Source organism: Pseudorca crassidens, chromosome 6, assembly GCF_039906515.1.
Source record: "Pseudorca crassidens isolate mPseCra1 chromosome 6, mPseCra1.hap1, whole genome shotgun sequence".
Classification (NCBI taxonomy): Eukaryota; Metazoa; Chordata; class Mammalia; order Artiodactyla; family Delphinidae; genus Pseudorca; species Pseudorca crassidens.
This window is the reverse complement of record NC_090301.1, coordinates 27,994,163-28,013,407: the sequence shown is the minus strand read 5'-3', so window position 1 is coordinate 28,013,407 and position 19,245 is coordinate 27,994,163. Positions and strand designations below refer to the sequence as shown.

Here is a 19,245-nt window from a genome sequence, read left to right as displayed (position 1 = left end):
AATGGTAAGAATCTGGGTGGGGTAAAAGCTACAGAAAGTTACTTTAGATTAATGTGATTCACTGTTCCCGCCTTCTCTTTTGTTCTGTCTCCAAAGAGGGGTGTGACATTCTGTGTTTAGATAATCAGGAGACTGTAGTATGTGCCATTGACTGAAAAAAAAAATTATTTGGGATAGTTTTGGTTTTTTTTTCCTCAAGAGAAAAAGTTGTGTTTGCAATTAGATGAGCTGAGTTCAAGCTGTTCCCCATGCATGTGTCATTTCTATTAAATCATGTCAGTTAGCTATGACAAAAAAATCTGAATTGAGTTTCCTTTTATGAATCTAAAAATCACAAGAAGCAGTCTGAAAAGGTATATAGCATCCTCTCAGGAGTAATTACTTCCTCATAATGTGATTTCAGGACAGTGTTCAGTTAAAAGACCTGTGGAAAAAAATCTGCCATCACAGTAGCGGAATGGAGTTTCAGGATCACCGCTACTGGCTGAGAACTCATCCCAACTGCATTGTAGGAAAGGAGTTAGTCAACTGGTTAATCCGAAATGGACACATTGCTACAAGGTAATGGAGCTTAAGAAAGACTTTTTGATATTATTTATGAATTTATTTTTAATGACATATCATGTAGATATAAAGGGAGCAAATTTCTTTGTGAGTGGGGTGCTGCTTGTTTTCTGCATTTGGTGTTTGGGGTGCTAATTACTCAACCCTCCTCCCTTCTGAGTTGTAATGAGTAAAGAATAGATGCAAGGAGCCAAATGGGGTCACAGTTCACATTATTTATTAAAAGCAGAAATGTGCAGTTAATTCCCAAAGCCCAGAGCTCTCTAGTTAAGCCGGATTGGGGAATGCAGCTAGATCCTAAGGCCACAGTAGATTCTCCTGCTACTGCTCCCTAATCTGAACTTTCAACCTGTCTTGAGAATTGGGTCCATTAACCACACCTGGAGTGTCCTACCCTGCCTCACAAATCATTTGTGAGAAAGAGACAGACAGGTCTTGTTGCCTTTCAGGGTAATGCGTCACCTGGCTTTTCTGCTTGCTTAGAAGAAACAAGTATGTAGGAAGAGAAGAAACAGCTGTAAGCAGTGAAGCCCTGGGTTCCAGTTTGGGTTGTATCTCTTTTTAGTTTTGTGCCCTTCGTCAAGTTATTCAATCTCTTAGAGACTTGACCTCTCAGCTCTAATATGAGGACAATTTGTGATCCTATGAAGAAGCTGTGAGAATGAAATAATATGGGCTAATGTGTTTGGTACATTGCCATATAAATGTAATGTGTTAATAAGTGTCTATTTCGTGTATATATATAGATATACATTTTATATCTATATTTATAATATTTGGTATTGTCTTCTCATCAAAGACTGTAAGCTCCTTGAGGACAGGAGCCATGCTATTCTCAACACTTTTTACTCCTAGTAAGTACAGGGGTATGCATGCACTGAGTACTTGTAAATGTTTGTGTAATTGAAATTAGGTTTTCTTGGGACTGGTTCTCCTTTACTATGGTACATGGGAAGATCTTTTAATTTAGCTTAAGTCTCTCTTGTTTTATCCCTCACCTATCCAAGGACCATTTGAAATTCCAACTCTGATTAGAATGGAAAAAAAATTCAGTTTGTGTCTCATCTTGTACTTGTAAAATTATTCTGACTGACTTTTAAAAGTTTTCTTTTCTCTTGGTCTTGATTCAGGGCACAAGCTATAGCAATTGGACAGGCGATGGTGGATGGACGTTGGCTGGATTGTGTCAGTCATCACGACCAGCTCTTCAGGGATGAGTATGCGCTGTACAGACCACTGCAGGTAGTGTTCAGTGGTACCGCCAATGAGAGTATAGTGAGCTTTGTTGCCAAGTCTTCTTCATCAGTGGGAATAAAAACTAGTTGAATTACCCAAAGATACACTTTTCTAACATGTTTTCCCTGCCATTTGAGGAAAGTTAAACATTTTTACTTGATAGGTAGTGGTGATTAAAAAACCCATTGGAATCAAACACTATTCAGTTGGTGTGGCTTCTCTTAGGCTTGGCTTTGTGATATTGTAGTTGCTTGTCATTTATCTTCAGTGGTTTTCAGTTTTACTATGTCTGTAGTTTTAGGACTAAGAGGGAGTATATATAGTAAAATAATTGAAAAAACTTAATGGTACCATTGCAGTAGATTTTGATTCTGTAGCAGTATTCAAATGTATAGTAATGGTAAAACGGTGAATATTCTCTTTTCTGGTTTTTATTTTTTTACTTTAATTAGGAAATTGGAAATTACTTAAAGATAGAACTTTTAAAAAAGATATACTTTCACTTTTGGTTTATGTTAATTTGATATAAATAATATTCAGTAACACCTTTGTGAACTAAAATTGAAAAATCAGTGATTGATTAGAAAAGACAAATGACCCAAAACACTAGTGTGGTGTTATGTGTTAAAATCTAACAGTTGTTTTCCAGGATGTTGGCACAGGGTTAGGATAAATTCTAAGCTGTCTTTACTCTCAGGAATAAAAGATGAAATGAAACACTATAAACTCTGTATATTATGTTTTGTTCGTAATATGCTGCCTTTAAGCTTACTGATTCATAAATATTATAATTGTAAGAGTGGAGTTGCCAGCATGATGCTGGTTTACAACTTAGCTTTTATTAATTTGCTTATTTTTACATAAATTTATTTAGTGGTTAGCCTTGTACAAATATTGGGCTAGAATTTATTTGTAGTGTGACAGCTTCAACATTGTTGCCATTGAGGGTCAATTGCTTGGATCCTGTCTTGACCCTTTCAGAGTACAGAATTTTCCGAGACCCCTTCTCCGGACAGTGACTCAGTGAACTCTGTGGAAGGACACTCTGAGCCATCCTGGTTTAAAGACATAAAGTTTGATGACAGCGACACAGAGCAGATAGCTGAAGAAGGTGACGATAATTTGACCAGTGAGTTTCACTTTCTGACATTTTAGTTTTTATGAATCATTACTGTGTACGTATGATAAAATGAGTGTTTTGTTTATGTAGTTGAAACAGTCCTACTTTTAAGATTTATGGCTCCAACTAAATGTAACAACATCTGATAGCAATCCTTGTCCTAGATACAGTATTTTCTTAAACCAACTTGTTAGGCTACTGGTGTTTTCAGATTTTGCCGTAGTCTTTAGTTTGCAGCAGCTTAAAAATAACTCCAAGCTAATATTGCAGTAGACAACTTTCTCACCTCTTCACTATGATATCAGACCTTCTCTCTGCAGAACCTCCAACATATTTCTTCATTTTAAAAATTCATTTTATATTTAACTTGCTCAAATTTTATTAAGTCTACACAGAAGTACATGAAAATACTGTATCCATTTTGGTATTGCACATTGGGCTTGTATATTAAAAAAAACATTTTTCTCCTTTCCTCCGATACCCTGATGAAACCCATTTTTACTCCCCTCCTCTCCCTATATTTCTTTCCCCTCCCCAACACTAAAAGATTCTGCCAGTCCTAGCAAGCGCACATCAGTAAGCAGTTTCCAGTCCACAGTGGACAGTGACTCAGCCGCTTCTATCAGCCTGAACGTGGAGCTGGACAACGTGAACTTCCATATCAAGAAGCCCTCCAAGTACCCACATGTGCCCCCTCACCCTGCTGACCAAAAAGGTAGGAGGTAGTCACCATCTGCAATCCAAACACAGGCTGGAGAGATCTCAAGCCAGCTTGTCCTTCTGGCTTCCTCTGACCCCTATGGCTGAGGGGATTTGGTATGGGTTTTGGTCCACCCCTTCTCATTTTCCCCACACCTCTTCCCCACATGTTTGTTTTTTTTTTTGGTTGGTTCTGTTTCCTTTTATTTCTTGTTTTCTACCTCAGTACCACCACACCCAGTTTAAAGCTTGTAGTCTTTAAAAGGAAACTACATCTGACTGCTTTTCCCTTAGCATAATGTGCAACTTCCAAGGTGGCATTTCTTTGCATTTATAACATGGATGTTCTGCTCTATTCATTTCTCTTTCTTCATTTAATATTTTAAAGCTTATTTGCTTATGCTATTACCCAGTAGCATAGTATTCCACTAAACCTTTCCAGATGCTTGAACTAGATTGGTGAAAAACATTCACACATTCCAAAACATCTTTCTACTCTAATTTAAAATGCTTATTGTGCATATGCTATATTTATAAAAAAGGTTTCTTCTTTAATACAAAACAAATTCATTCTTTTAGCTGTCTTATTTGAGGCTTTAGTCTACTGAAAAATAATAATTCAAAGACATTCGGTATAAAAGGAAAAATAAGGTAAACCATTACTAAAATCTAACATAGCAGTACATAGAAATGAAATGCTTTCTTTAAAAATGGATGATGATGTTTACTTTGTTGGATATAATTAAAAGGAAATTTAAATTTTAGCTCTAAAGTGGCATTAGTAAAGGTAAATAAATAAAAAATACATAATTGGGAATTCCTTGGCGGTCCAGTGGTTAGGACCCTGCACTTCACCGCAGGTGGCACGGGTTCGATCCCTGGTCAGGGAACTAAGGTCCCACATGCTGTGCGGCCAAAAACAGGAAAAAAACATAAGTAATAAGTAACTGTGGCATTTCATTATGTTACAGTAACTGAAAAAACATTATTCTACAGATGAAGCAATTTATTCCATGATTTCACCTGTACTTTGAATTTTTAATATTTAGCCCTCTAAATTTGAATTGTCTCCTTACTTAGATCTGAAATTCCTGCCTAATTCTTTGCTGCTGCCTACTTTGAGCCTCAGAATATTATCAGAAGATAGAAGCTTTTGAATGTAAACTTCTATGCTAAAATAATTGGAAACAAATTCACATTTCTACAACAGATTTCTCATAATTGTTGATATTAGCCACTATCATCAAGATGTGGTAAAATGGCATTTAAGGGTTATAGTAATAAAAAGGTATATCTTATTTAAGAATAGAAACTTAGAGAGGGTGTGAGAAAAGAGGAGACCTGACTAGCATTGAGCACAAGTAAGATACACATCTTTATGGGAATCCTCAAAGCAGAAATTGGAAAAATGATGGCAGACATTTGGGTGAGTATGAAAGGACAGTGAAGCAGACGTGGCACTTGTGGGAGAATTAACTGTAGACTGTGGTCACATGGAGGATATTGGATTTTTGTAATATAAATGACATGTGGTTCAGAGGTGGGATGATCTGTGGAGGATATCTGTTCTCTGGACACTTCTGTTGGCAATTTCATTGTGCTGAAAGAAGAGTGTGAAATACATTTTTGACTTGCTGGTGATTTCATCTCTTGTAAAGTTAAGGAACTTTTGAAAATCATGAAGAAAGTGACCTGTCATCACGCAGCTGATAATAGCAAAAGGTGGACTGCTGAGCACAGTCAGGCACTTGCTTTAGGAAACCTAACTTCATAATGTTGGGGGAAGAATGGGAATAGAAGGCTCCGATAATGACGTTTTTACAGTACAACCTCAAACTGCATTTATAAGGAAAATTAAAGGGGCAGCACCTGCAGTTGAAAAAAAACCCATCATGACTCCTCTGGCAACTTTCTGATCTCAACCTTTAAAAATTTTTTTCTAGAAAAATTGTGAGAGGAAACCTTCATATGAGGATCAGTCTGAAAGAGGGCCCAGTGCTTTTAGAAAAGTGGCAGGATAGCAGAAGTCCAGACTGCACTGAAGATTGGAGGAAATGCCAAGGATATCTTGGGAAAGATTTTTAAAATTGTGATGCAAAGAAAGAAAAATTAGGCCAGTTATTTGGAGAAGTTGATACAATATTAATTGACCTTTTTTTTTTTTAACCTCTGTCAAGATAATCTTAACCAGGAAAGACACTCTCTGTTAAGAGGACGTGAAGTCCAAAATAATGAAGAGTTAGAGAATGCCTTGTTGTTGTTTTTTTTCCCTTCTAGTTTTACTGAGATATAATTGACATAAAGCACTGTGTAAGTTTAACGTGTGCAGCATAAGTTTAGTGAACATCCATCATCTCATATAGATAGAAAATTAAAGAAATAGGAAAAATTCTTTTCTTTGTGATGAGAACTCTTAGAATTTACTCTCTTGACAACTTTCATATATGACATACAGCAGTGTTAATTGTATTTATTGTGTTGTACATCCGTCCCTAGTACTGGAAGTTTCTACCTTTTGACTGCCTTCGTCTAATTTCCCCTTCCCCACCCCCTTCCTCTAGTAACTGCCAATCTGATCTCTTTTTCTGAGTTTGTTTTTGAAGTATAATTGACCTCCAACTGTTACACATCATAGTGATTCCATATTTCTATACATTTTGAAATGATCACCAGTTAAGTCTAGTTACAGTATGTCACCGTACAAAGATATTACATAGTTATTGATTATATGCCCCACCTTGTATATTTTACACCCATGACTTAGTTATTTTGCAACTGAAAGTTTGTACCCCTAATCTTCCTTACCTATTTCTTTTCTCCTTCCACCCCCCTCCCCTCTGGCAACCCCTGTTTGTTCTCTGTATCTGTAACTCTCTTTCTTTTCTGTTCTGTTTCTTCATTTGTTTTGTTTTTGAGATTGCACAAATAAGTGAAATCATACAGAATTTGTCTTTCTCTGACTCATTTCACCTAACATAATACCCTCTAGTTCCACCCATGTTTTCAGAAATGGCAAGATTTTATTCTTTCTTGTTGCTGAGTACTATTACGTTGTATATGTGTACACACACACACACACACACACACTCACACTCACACTCACATACCCACCTACCCCAGAAAGAAGGTAATTATTAGATTGACCTCTTAGGTCATTTGCAACCTTGAGAGCCTGTATTTGAGGACCGTATAAATCCCTTAATAAACATTTCTGGCTTTCACAGTTCTCTCTTGTTAGTTTTTAGCATACTAACAGGAATTTTTCTTGTGAAGTTGAGATACAATAAATTATTTTTTTCTTCACTGTAATTACAAGGAACACTGGTTGCCAGAAAATAAAGGTCATCAGAGTGACCTAGTTAGGGAAGTGAAAGACTTCCTCTGCTTCTGGTTTTCATTTCTCTTAAATAAAAATGAGAATGGGTGCTTTTTATCTTTCCATTAAAGTTAAAGGTATTATTAAATCTTTTCTTTGGGATCATCTGCTAGCTTTTAAGGCTGAGGAAATTTGAATTTATAAAATTGATTGTAATAGCTATACTTAAAAAAAAACTGGTCGGGCTTCCCTGGTGGTGCAGTGGTTGGGAGTCCGCCTGCCGATGCAGGGGACACGGGTTCGTGCCCCGGTCCAGGAGGATCCCACATGCCGCGGAGTGGCTGGGCCCGTGAGCCATGGCCGCTGGGCCTGTGCGTCCGGAGCCTGTGCTCCACGGTGGGAGGGGCCGCAGCAGTGAGAGGCCCGCGTACCGCAAAAACAAACAAAAAACCGGTCATGTTTTTTATGTTACATAAGCAAACCCCTCATTTTCAGAAACTTGTAAAACTGAGACAGTGCGATCTTCTGGTTTGATTAATTTTTCATTATTGTCTTGGAGAGTTATGCAATTAAAATATATTTTATTCTGTGTTGGATGCAGGATTCTGAACCATTCTTGGAAAGTTAGCAAGTAGAACCTAGAGAAGAAGGTGAAAATCGTGGCTTCCGCAAACCTCTAGACCTAATTTCCGATTTATAGGGAAACGGGGTATAAGCAATTTAAACAGCACCATGAGGAAACAATCCATCAAATCCAGAATGTGGGATGTTCACCAGGACATTTGGCCTGGGTTCTTTCAAAATTCAATATCATGAAAAAAAAAAAAGTAGGAAGTCTACTTTGGACTAAAAGAGAATAAAGAGAATGTAATGTATGAACCTTAATGGATCCAGGTTTGAGGGGGAAAAAAAACATTTATTAAAGCATTTTGGGAACAGTTAGATAAATTTGAATATGGACTAACTCAATGATATTAAGAAATTGTCAGTTTTCTTAAGTGTGTAAATGTTACGGCTATAGAGGAGAATGCCCTTATTTTTAAGAGATGCATGCTGAAGTATTAGTGGTAAAATGTCATGATATGTATAATTTCAAATGGTCTGGAAAAAAGCACACATATAGAGAGAAATCAGCTGTGGCAAATCATTAACAATTGTTCAGTCTAGGTGGAGGGTATACAGGATTTTCTGTATGTTTGAAATTTTTTCATAATAAAATGGGGAAAATCCATCGCTTCTGGAATTTTATATATATCTATCTATATATATATCTATATATCCTTTAGTATGAAGAGTAAAGCTTGTAAAGCCTCTACATTAGTTGAACATTAATTTCTGTGCGGGAGGTATAGGAATAAAGTATAACATCTGTTTTCACTGGTCCATATAATACTTGATTTTCTTGTATTTGACATGGCACACTTCAACTTTCTAAATTTTTTCCTCCACTTTCTTGTTTGAAGAATGAGCATATTGGCTTATAGACACATTGACTTTTGAAGCCTATTTGTTTGTAAATAAACTCTACCTGCAAAGAATTTTGTGGAGCACCTTTACCTTAAAGGGCTTAAAATGCATTGTGGTTAAATTTGCACGGTAGAAAGAACCTCATTTGAGCTATGCTTGGTCACAGACCTAGAGAAAAGGTCATGGGGAAGTAAAGAGTAAGTTTCACTTGTAAGAAATATATTTACTCTTCTAAAAGTTCTAAAAGAACACATTCACAGTGTGTTCAGAAGTTACCTTTCAGCAACTATTTGGAAGTATTTGGTTAGAATTTTTGAAAATTAAAACTCTAAAAACTAATATAAATCCTTACGAGTTACATCTTTATTCCCTGCCATTGTCACTTTTGTATTAATTTATTTTATAGCTTATATTCTGAAATTTAAAAAACCCCACCTTATATTGTGTTATGAGGTGGCTTCTCTATCTGAACTCATTGTTAAATAATACAGTTGTACATGAGAAAAAGTAACTTTTTAGGCTTGTCATGAAAATTACTGACAATCTCAGTTTTCATAAACAAGTTCAGTTTTGATAAGGGAAAAATGATACGTTAAAGATTATCTGTCATTACTGTTTCAAGGTTCTGTTGAGTTATTAATTTAAGTCTACCAAGTTTAGTATGAAGTGTGCAGAACAAGTTATAAAGCATCATTTTAGCCCAAAGTTTTCGTGACTTGGCTGTGTACTGATGGGTTTAGTATGGGTAATACTTCGTGTGTGGGTGTGTTTTCTGTATAATTATGCTGGCATGTTATAGTCATAAGCTTCTCCTTTCCTTCCTCCTCTCTCTCCTCTCTCCCTGCTACGCAGAGTATTTGATTTCTGACAACGGAGGACAACAGCTCTCAATAAGTGACGCCTTCATCAAAGGTAATTTTATCAAAAGCTATACATGGGATGGTGTCTCTTTGTTCATGGGGATATACTTGAGGCTTAGCACATTGATAGGTGCAGACTAGGTACTGACAATGTATTTGATTATTTTAGTATCATGGGAACACAGGTTTTAATATGTGTAGTAACTTTGAGAGTGTTGAGAACCAAAAATGTAAACTTGGACTTGGTTTGAAAGAAGGTCTCTGATCTGAAAAGTAATTGTTTAAAAGCTTTTAAATAGATTTTGAATTTTATTCATTTAAAGGCATGAATAGCTTATGCTTTCCTATATCATGAGTATAGTATTAAGTATTGATATACGTATCATCAGTGATTGTCAAGCTTATCAAAAAGCCTACAGGCAGATCTCATCCAATTGAGGATGCTGCTTGCCCTGGGGAGTTGGGAAGACAAGTGGACAGAAGAGATAAAGAGATAAAGAACTAATTCTGCTGATCATTTCCCTGGAGACAAGAGAAAGTACAAGCCTTTTCTAACCGTGACCCTACTTAGCTTGCTGTGGAGTAAAGACACACTTACTTAATTGGTCCATAACACTCTACAGCTTAGGCCTCAGATAATGGAAGGGTTTCACATAAAAGAGAGAAGGTAGGGCAAACTGGTACAAAGGCAGCCACTTGCAGCTGTCATAACTTAGCAGTGTTTCTAAATCCACCTCCAAGCATCTGATTCAACTAGATGTTTATAGACCAGGGCTTTAAATAATTGAAATGTGCCATTTTTGTACTTCACTTGTCATGGACACTTGCTTTACTGTGTAAGCTGCTGGAATGTTTAGTTGAAAGTTTTTTTGTTTGTTTAGTTTGCTTTAAGAGGGGAAAGATTTGACAATTTTTGTAAGCATTTCTCACCTCTTTTCTTTCCATTTATTCAATCACATTTTTCAACATTTAGTGAGCATCTTTTTTTGCAAAGCATGTAGTATTATCTATTATTTTTTTGGTCTCGATCCATTAACAAAATTTTACATAAATTGTTATTTACCGTGTTTTAGTTTCTTTACAGTTAATTTTTAGGTCTGACTTGTAAAAGTTTTGCCAATTAAAAAGAAAGCCTTTTGTTCCTGTATTGAAAAAGAAACACTAAAAGGATTGTCTGAGTAGACTTTCTATACTGTCATGTACTGGTTCAGACATATAAGGGCTGAGCTTTTCTCTTTAAAGTTCAGCACCCACACTGTCACATGTTCTGCTTGCATTCCGACTTCTATTGAATGCAGTTTTCAGTTTGTGATTTTATAGGAAAAATAAACCACCTCGTTTTGTTAATGTCCCCAAATAAATAAAAAGAGTGTAAAAAAAATCTCATTTGCTTTTCAGAAGCTGTATTTATAATTATTTTCTTGAGAGTCCTGGTTGCTTATGTAAATTTACTTTTCACACTTCTGTCTCTGATTTTGTCTGTTGAGAATATTGATGATCTAACTCAGAGTTCATTTTTTTATTTACGAATTTAAACATGTCCTTGCTTTTTTTACACCAACAATTGAATTGGCTAACTTAAAAAATGTAAAAACGTTAAGTTGGCAATTTCTAAATCTACGAGTAGATGGTATAAAACGTGACAATGAAGTATAATTTCTTATTTTACACTTAGAATCCTTATTTAACCGTCGAGTTGAGGAAAAATCCAAAGAGCTGCCTTTCACACCTTTGGGTTGGCATCATAACAACCTGGAGCTGCTGAGGGAGGAGAATGGAGAGAAACAAGCCATGGAGAGGTTGCTGTAAGGCAGTGAGCTTTTTAATTTTAATTCTCCATTTTTATAATCTTCAATGACTTGATAGGCATGTGCATAGTTCTTCCTTAGAAAGTCAAAAATACTAACATTACTTAGGAAATAAAGCCTGTTCTGATGAAATTTCTTATAAAACAAAGTGTCCTAAATTGTCCTTGTCTGTCCCCATTGTCATTTATGTGTTAAAGTTTAATCAAATTAAATGGGTCATCTTAGTTGAGAATATTCACAGATTTTCTTTATGTGAAAAATCATTAAGGTGCAGATATGCAGAAAGAATAAAATTGACCAAGCAAATCTCATCTGTGAGCCATAATTAGTGTGCTTATTTCTTTGTAGACTGTGTTGTATCTTCAAAACTGTTGTCTCTGGCAGTATTAACTATGCAGACTTCTTTCCTGTAACATTTTTGTAGCTCAGCTAATCACAACCACATGATGGCACTACTTCAGCAGTTGCTCCATAGTGAGTCATTGTCACCATCTTGGAGGGACATCATTGTATCACTAGTCTGCCAGGTTGTTCAGACAGTCCGACCTGATGTCAAGAACCGGGATGATGACATGGATGTCCGTCAGTTTGTCCACATCAAAAAAGTGAGCTCTGCTAATGCTTTCCTAATGCTAGGAATTGATGAGATGGGCCTGATAATAATTTGTCTCTTAATGGTAATCTGAAAGGGTCATTACCAGGAGGGGTGCTAGGTGAGGAGGGGGAAGTTTTTCTGCCTGCTCTATTTGTTAGCAGTGCACTTAAGGGTCATAGAAGCCACTGTTAGGAAGTGAGAGGTGAATGGGGGTGGGGGGTAAGTTGGGCTTGCAATGAGTTGGGAACCCAAACTTTCGTGCTTCCTCTTCTTGATGTGTCATCTATGAGAAGTCCTCTTCCTACAGATTACTGTCAGTGTTCTGAGTAAAAGCAGTGGGTAATTGCTTTATTTAGAGTGTAGTGGAGTTTTGCCTGTATTTTTTGCCTATGATATGTAACTTAATAGTGGTCTTAATTGACATCTGGCATCAAGTACCAGGTAGTATGTTAGAGTGTTGATGATCATGCTAAGAGGCCTTTGATTATTGGTTGAAAGGAAGAAATGCATCCTGGAACTTTTTGTACTTATTTGGAAATAAATAATAAATAATAGAATTCATTTGACTGGATTCTAAGGATGTATCATTGAATTTTGTTGTTTTCTTAATTGTTTCATTAGATCCCAGGTGGAAAGAAGTTTGATTCTGTGGTTGTCAATGGGTTTGTTTGTACCAAGAATATTGCACATAAAAAGGTAATGTGATTCAGTTCAACAGTGAAGTTCAGCAAACTATGACTGTGTGCCAAGCTAACAAGCTGGGGGTACCTTAATCATGGAAGAAAAGGAGATTGGACATTGAGGGGTGACTAGCAGTGTGTCCCATAGGGGTGAAATTTTGGGGGTTGAGGGAGAGTCTCCCAGAGCCGATGATGATTGGGACTTGTACAGTGGGAACTCATCAGACAGAAGAAGGCTTCCCAACCAGCAGGCTGACAGGACACTGATATCATTTCTCCCTTCATCCCACCGCATCTCAGGGAGACAGGATTTTCTAACAGACTGGAGTCCTTCCAGAGGCCTACCATTTGACAACTTTGTTCTTCCTCATAGGGCTGAGCTCAGAATTATCACTGGAATTCTGTTATCCTTCTCCCCTTTTATCTCTACCTTCAACCTTGAGGCTCTTTCTAGCACTAGCACAGAGAGTAGGGTGAAATAACCTGGTGGACTAAGGAAACTCTGAGATCCTAAGGTGCAAGATGGGAAATGGCAGGAGATGGGGCTCGAGGAAGCAGGCAGAGGCTTTGTATCTCACTTTATTCTGAAGGCTACTGATTAGCGAAGTGTAGTGTACATCAGGATCACCTGTGGACCTTGTTAAAAATGTAGATCCCCAAGTCCAAACCCTGGAAATTCTCATTCAGTAGGTTTAGCGGGGTGGGAATTGGGGGGTGAGTACGGGAAGGGTGGGACTACTTAAAAAAATTTTTTTTGAGGAAGTTTAGTTAATTTACAATGTTATGTTAGTTTCCAGTGTACAGCAAAGTGATTCAGTTTTTTATACACATATATATATATTTTTCATATTCTTTTCCATTATAGTTTATTACAGGATATTGAATATAGTTCCCTGTGCTGTACAGTAGGACCTTGTTGTTTGTTTATTTTATACACAGTGGCTTGCATCTACCATTCCCAAACTCCCAATTTATCCCTCCCTGCACTACTTTCCCCTTTGGTAACCATAAGTTTGTTTTCTATGTCTGTGAGCCTGCTTCTGTTTTGTATATAAGTTCATTTGTGTCATATTTTAGATTCCACATATAAGTGATATTATGTAATATTTGTCTTTCTCTGTCTGACTTCACTTAGTATGGTAATCTCTAGATCCATCCTCGTTGTTGCAAATGGCATTATTTCATTCCTTTTTATGGCTGAGTAGTACTCCATTGTGTATATATGTACCACATTTTCTTTATCCATTCATCTGTCAATAGACGTTTAGTTTGCTTCTGTGTCTTGGCTATTGTAAATAGTGCTGCTATGAACATTGGGGTGCATGTATCTTTTCAAATTAGAGTTTTCTCTGGAAGTATCCTCAGGAGTGGGATTGCGGGTCATGTGGTAACTCTGTTTTTAGTTTTTTAAGGAACCTCCATACTGCTTTCCATAGTGGCTGCCCCAATTCACATTTGGCTGGGACTGCTTTTAATGGAGGCACTCTGGGTGTTTCCAGTGTCGTTTATGGGTTCTCACATTTTGAGAAACCATTGATCTGTACAGTGTTCTCAAACCTTGCTGTGCTTCAGAATCACTAAGGGAACTTATTAAACATAGAGACACCCTGGCCCCACCTGATTTGGTTACAGTGAGACCTCAGGCAGATCTCAAGCCTGAACAACTAGATGGAGAAACTGCAGTCCTGTTTTCACTCTTTTCTAAGCAGAGTCTAATAATTTTCTTTTGTAAGTCATTAAGCCTCCTGAAAGTTGTTAGTGACCAAAGAGAAATAAAAGTATGTTTGGATTTGATATTATAGCAATGATCCAGAGTTCATATTTCTACATAGAGTCTTATTAAAACATTTTACCCATCAAAGTAGTACTTTATTTTTTTAAAGATTTATTTATTTTTTATTTTATTTATATTTTTTAAAAAAGTTTTTTTTTATTTTTGGCTGTGTCGGGTCTTAGTTGCAGCACACGGGATCTTTGTTGTGTCATGCAGGTTTTCTCTTCTCCAGTTGTGGTGCATGGGCTCCAGAGCATATGGGCTCTGTAGTTTGCGGCACTCGGGCTCTAGTTGAGGCAGCAAACTCAGTAGTTGTGGCGCGCGGGCTTAGTTGCCCTGTGGCACGTGGGATCTTAGTTCCCTGACCAGGGATCAAGTTCCCTGTATTGCAAGGTGGATTCTTTACCACTGGACCACCAGGGAAGTCCCCAAAGTAGTACTTTAAATCAAATTAAATGGTCTTTGTTGAATTCAGAGGTAGGTATGTTGTGCTCATCTCCGGAATTAAAAACTGTTATGTGGGTGTGGTAGACACATATGCATGAATGACTGTCTTGCTCCACTGACCATATTTAGAGGTAGTCTTTAATTTGTAGTTGCTAAAAGAGCCCTGAATGTAGTTTCCCAGCTGATGAGTCACTGTTTTCAGGACCATTTACCGGTTTGGCCCTGATAAGCTTGGTCAGTCGGAAACTTCGATTGCAAGACCCTGGCTGTTCTGCTTGTGGCTTTAGCTGCATGGTTAGGATATATTATTTGAGTCACTGCTTCAGGATATGCTTTAAGGTTTTCTGTTTTAACTTCTTATTACCCAATTTGGCTTGCAAATTTATGACTCTATGGAAATTTATTCCATTAAAAATATATTCAGCAGGTGTTTTAAATCTTTTCTCCCTCATCTACCCTTCTTGAATTTCAGAAAAGTTAAATTCTGCCTTCAGAGTTGCTGATTTGTGGGAGTTTGTGGAGTAGACTGTCTTTAAGCCCCTCTCTGCCCTACCCAGGGCTGGATAGCTTTTCTTGCAACATTAGAAATTAAAAAAAAAAAAAAGTTAAGAGTATAGAAGATTAGGTAAAATAGCATTAGTAGAAAAGAAGCCAATTTTTGAAGAATTTTGCATAGCCCTAAACTACTAATTTGCTTTGAAAAAAAGTAAGAGAATACCACAAAAGAACTAAATGAGAGTATTTTAATATGAATGTAATGAGATCATCTATTTAAGAGGAATTATGAACAGTGTGAATTTAAAGTTGTGCTTAAAGGAGGACTATAAGGTGCAAACTTCAGAGTTTTAACAAACTGTTCATTTATTTTTTAGATGAATTCTTCTATTAAAAACCCCAAAATTCTTCTGTTGAAGTGTTCCATTGAGTATCTCTACAGAGAAGAAACTAAATTTACTTGCATCGATCCTATTGTGCTTCAGGTAAGAACTTACTGAAACAGTAATCTGGAGGGATGTTTGTGTACTATGATGCTTGCCAGCTCTTATAACGCATTCCAGCTGCTTAAATTTGACAGACAAACTTAATTGCTGTTGTTTCATTTAAAAAATTTATTATAAAAGGTGCTTTTATGTATCACACTTTAGAAGCTTACCAAAACCTCTGTCACTAGTTTTAGTTTCAAAGTGTTAAAGGCAACACATGACTTTTTGGGAATATATGAAGAAAATGTGACAATCCAAATCCTGTTTTTCCTTCGCATCTGGGTCATGGATTTACTTTAAGGATTTCTCTAACTTTATCAGGTTCACAATGATAATACCTGATTTTTTAATACGGTCTGTTCTACTAAAACACGTGTTTCTAGAACACTGAGTAGCTTACACACAGTTGGTAAAAGACAATAACATCCTATGGAAGTTGTGTCAGTTTCTGTCTGGTTTTGCTTAAGTGAGGAGGCCCAGAATAACTGTGGTAGGATTATAACCCTCAGCTGGAAAGAAAATCAGCCTCAGCTCAGCTCCTATAAAGGCAGGAACCCTTTTAGTTCTATTTTAAGAAATTAGAAGTGAGCTCCTCTTCGAAGAGTTCTCTCCGTAGAGAGATGCAACCCCTGGTCCTGGATGGCTCTTAGGCGTTCACTGTTCAGAGTTCCATTTCCAATTGTACTGTTGCACTTGCTTTTGTACATTTTAAATTTCCCTTGAGGCCACCTCCAGCTACACTGAGCTGCCTGTCTGGGCTGTCCCAAGTTCTCTGTCAAGGTACCAATTTTTATTCTTGTTAGTGCTCTGAATATGAAGTTACATAGGTTTTAAGTTGTCTGCCCCAACCTCTTTTCTCCCATAAATGCTATTAATTAATTTGTAGTTGTTCAAAATGCGAAGTTTTCAGGAATGTGTATTCCTATTATAGCAGAAACACATTCCGTTCCAGAAACATTTAGGAAAAGCATTGCTTGAAAATTCATAGGTGATAGGTACATTTTCTCAAGAGTGGTAAGAGCAATCACTTTTGTTCTGAATTCATAGACAGCAACAGAAAAAACTTAATTGTGGTGAAAGGCACCACGGGTCATGAAACTCTGCTCTATTGCTTAAGGAACTCTGTTAACTAGGACTGTTTTCTTTTTGGAATTCAGCTATGTATCAGTAAAAGTGAGGGGTTTCAGCTAGATTTATACCATTCCTTCTAGCTCTTATTTACTATGACTTTTCAGTGACAACTAAAATAAGGAAAAAGGGGAAACACAATTATCGTTCGTGGAATCTAAGGTACTGTGATGCTGGGACTTTTCTTGATCTCACCGAAGGTGTCAGTGAAAGACTTTTCTAGGTTTAGATCACAACCACATGGATTGCAAGATGCATCCTAATTGCAGAGATGTTAAAATGTGTACAATTTCATGTCTTGGAGTTGATGAACTAGTAATCAGAATCCATAGATACTTAGTTACAAAAAAGTTACACTTAAGTTTATCTGCTTTATTTTAACTCCATCCTTACAACCAGGTTAACAGACTAAAAACTTTATGTTAGAGAAGTATGCTCTGGGCAATGTATATTAGTAAACATTAAATTTAATTCATATAATGTAAAGCATCTGGTTCATCAGTGCTATAAAACATAGTTTATTATATCTTTAAGTGACGTATTAAAGTTTTTAGTTTGAATTGATAGAAAGTATCAATTGATATGACTTTTTTTTTTTAATCCTTTTTTTTTTGGTCCACTCATTGTGGAATAACCAATCAAAGAACAAGCTGAAAGGTAAATAAAAAAGGAGGATGAGAAACAGTGGGCAAAGAGATCATTAGCCTGTGGTGCCATACTGTCTTCGCAAGGTCAGCCCTCAAGATCTGTTGGTCTGCCACTGCTCCATTGTGTTCCTGGCCTACCTTCTGATACTCTTTCCTTGCTGAGCCTCTCTCAGGACCCCTTTTTAGCATGGTGCTTCATGTATAATCATAATAGTTGACTGGAGCTGGAACTGAGAGGAAATGTATTTGCTATCCCTATATCAGAGGCCAGAAACTTAAAAAAAAATCAACTTATTTTAGTTATTCTTTTTTTTTTTTTTTTGCGGTACTTGGGCCTCTCACTGTTGTGGCTTCTCCTGTTGCGGAGCACAGGCTCTGGACGCGCAGGCTCAGCGGCCGTGGCTTACGGGCTCAGCCGCTCCGTGGCATGTGGGATCTTCCCGGACAGGGGCACGAAACCGTGTCCCCTGCATCGGCAGGCGGACTCTCAACCACTGCGCCACCAGGGAAGCCCTATTTTAGTTATTCTTTATTAGAGCTGCACAAATAAAATCATTTAAAATGTCATTAAATAATTTATTAAGCAGAGAAGGAAATTAACACGTTTCAAGGAAAAAAATTCCATTTTGTTAATAATGGGAGAATTTGAAAATGTACAATTTCTATCAGTAAAACAGAGAAGGGTGAGAAGAAATATACTCCATCTAACAGGGCAGGTTCATTGCAGGGGATAGGCTCGTCCATTGCTGGTGGCACTGACCATGAATACAGTCTTACTCAGAAAGCACTGGGTATAGGGAGCAGAAGTGACAGACGTGCTCCCGCATTCCATTGTCACCTCTCTGAGCCCAGAAATTTTATGAAACAATTAATGAATTATATTGTTTTAACTCTGGTTGTTATTTACAATATTCATTTGCTTTGAAAGTAAGCCTTTGTCATGAAATTGTATTAAAAATGATTTAATTTTTAACTATAGCTGTTCTAGATAGAATATTATCTGTTCGGAGATTGAAATTAGGAAGTAGCTGAAATAGCATCTGTTAGAGAGTTATTTATTCAGATACCCAAAAGAAGAGATATTCTGGTTAGTTTCAGAATGTAAAAGGGGGAATTCATAACTATATTAAAAATGTTTAGAAATTGCCTTCATTTAGGGTTAGGGTTTTAATTTATTTATAACCTTTGAGAGCTAGCTAATTGGATTCTTGGCTTTTATGTCATAGGTTATTAAGAATTCAAAATCCTTCAAAGTAAAGGTAGTGAGTTGGAGAATGAAATTTCTCCTGAAACTCTTTTCAGCATAATCGGCAGATTAGAGTGATGAAAAATATTCTTGGTTGTGTTTGAGTTAATTTGCTTATAGCAATGGTAAGTGATCTTTAGCATAGTTTCACCTGAGATTGGCGACCTGAGAAATGAGTTAACACATCAGTACTGCAGTGTTTACTTAGTAGGAAATATTTATTAGTAGTGGTTTGTGGGCAAAGAAAACTTAGGCTGAGTTTGATATTAATAGTCAAACTATCCTGATATTTTTACATGTCTAGATCTTGAATTGTACCACACATAATATTTTTGATTTATCTTACTTAGGAAAGGGAATTCTTGAAGAACTACGTTCAGCGAATAGTTGATGTTCGGCCCACATTGGTTTTAGTTGAGAAAACGGTATCTCGAATTGCCCAGGATATGTTACTGGAACATGGCATTACTTTGGTCATTAATGTAAAATCAGTGAGTGTTCTTATTTTTCTATTTTTATATCATTTAAAAATAATCACGGCTTGTAAATTTATATGCATGTGTGGTAGATATGCAGGGATCTTTAATTATTTATTTCTTTGCTGTGCCATATATATTGAAAGTAGGACAGGCATGGCAGTGATTTCATTATTTATAAGACTGGAGGAACTCAGGC

At 36.8% G+C, this 19,245-nt stretch overlaps 1 protein-coding gene across 15 annotated transcripts in view; it reads left to right on the top strand.

Moving 5' to 3' along the window:
- The window catches only part of PIKFYVE (phosphoinositide kinase, FYVE-type zinc finger containing), a 77,620-nt gene that overhangs the window by 25,952 nt on the left and 32,423 nt on the right, over positions 1-19,245 (top strand). For 10 of the 15 annotated variants that reach the window (XM_067740795.1, XM_067740794.1, XM_067740796.1 and 7 more), the window contains 10 exons: positions 404-561; positions 1,695-1,806; positions 2,782-2,929; positions 3,468-3,635; positions 9,255-9,314; positions 10,938-11,067; positions 11,495-11,675; positions 12,287-12,361; positions 15,439-15,546; positions 18,921-19,061. In XM_067740795.1, coding sequence (XP_067596896.1) covers positions 404-561; positions 1,695-1,806; positions 2,782-2,929; positions 3,468-3,635; positions 9,255-9,314; positions 10,938-11,067; positions 11,495-11,675; positions 12,287-12,361; positions 15,439-15,546; positions 18,921-19,061 — 1,281 coding nt within the window. Of the gene's footprint in view, positions 1-403; positions 562-1,013; positions 1,082-1,694; positions 1,807-2,781; positions 2,930-3,467; positions 3,647-9,254; positions 9,315-10,937; positions 11,068-11,494; positions 11,676-12,286; positions 12,362-15,438; positions 15,547-18,920; positions 19,062-19,245 lie in introns of those variants that run through there. The other 5 variants (XM_067740798.1, XM_067740797.1, XM_067740803.1 and 2 more) reach the window with 3 other exon arrangements.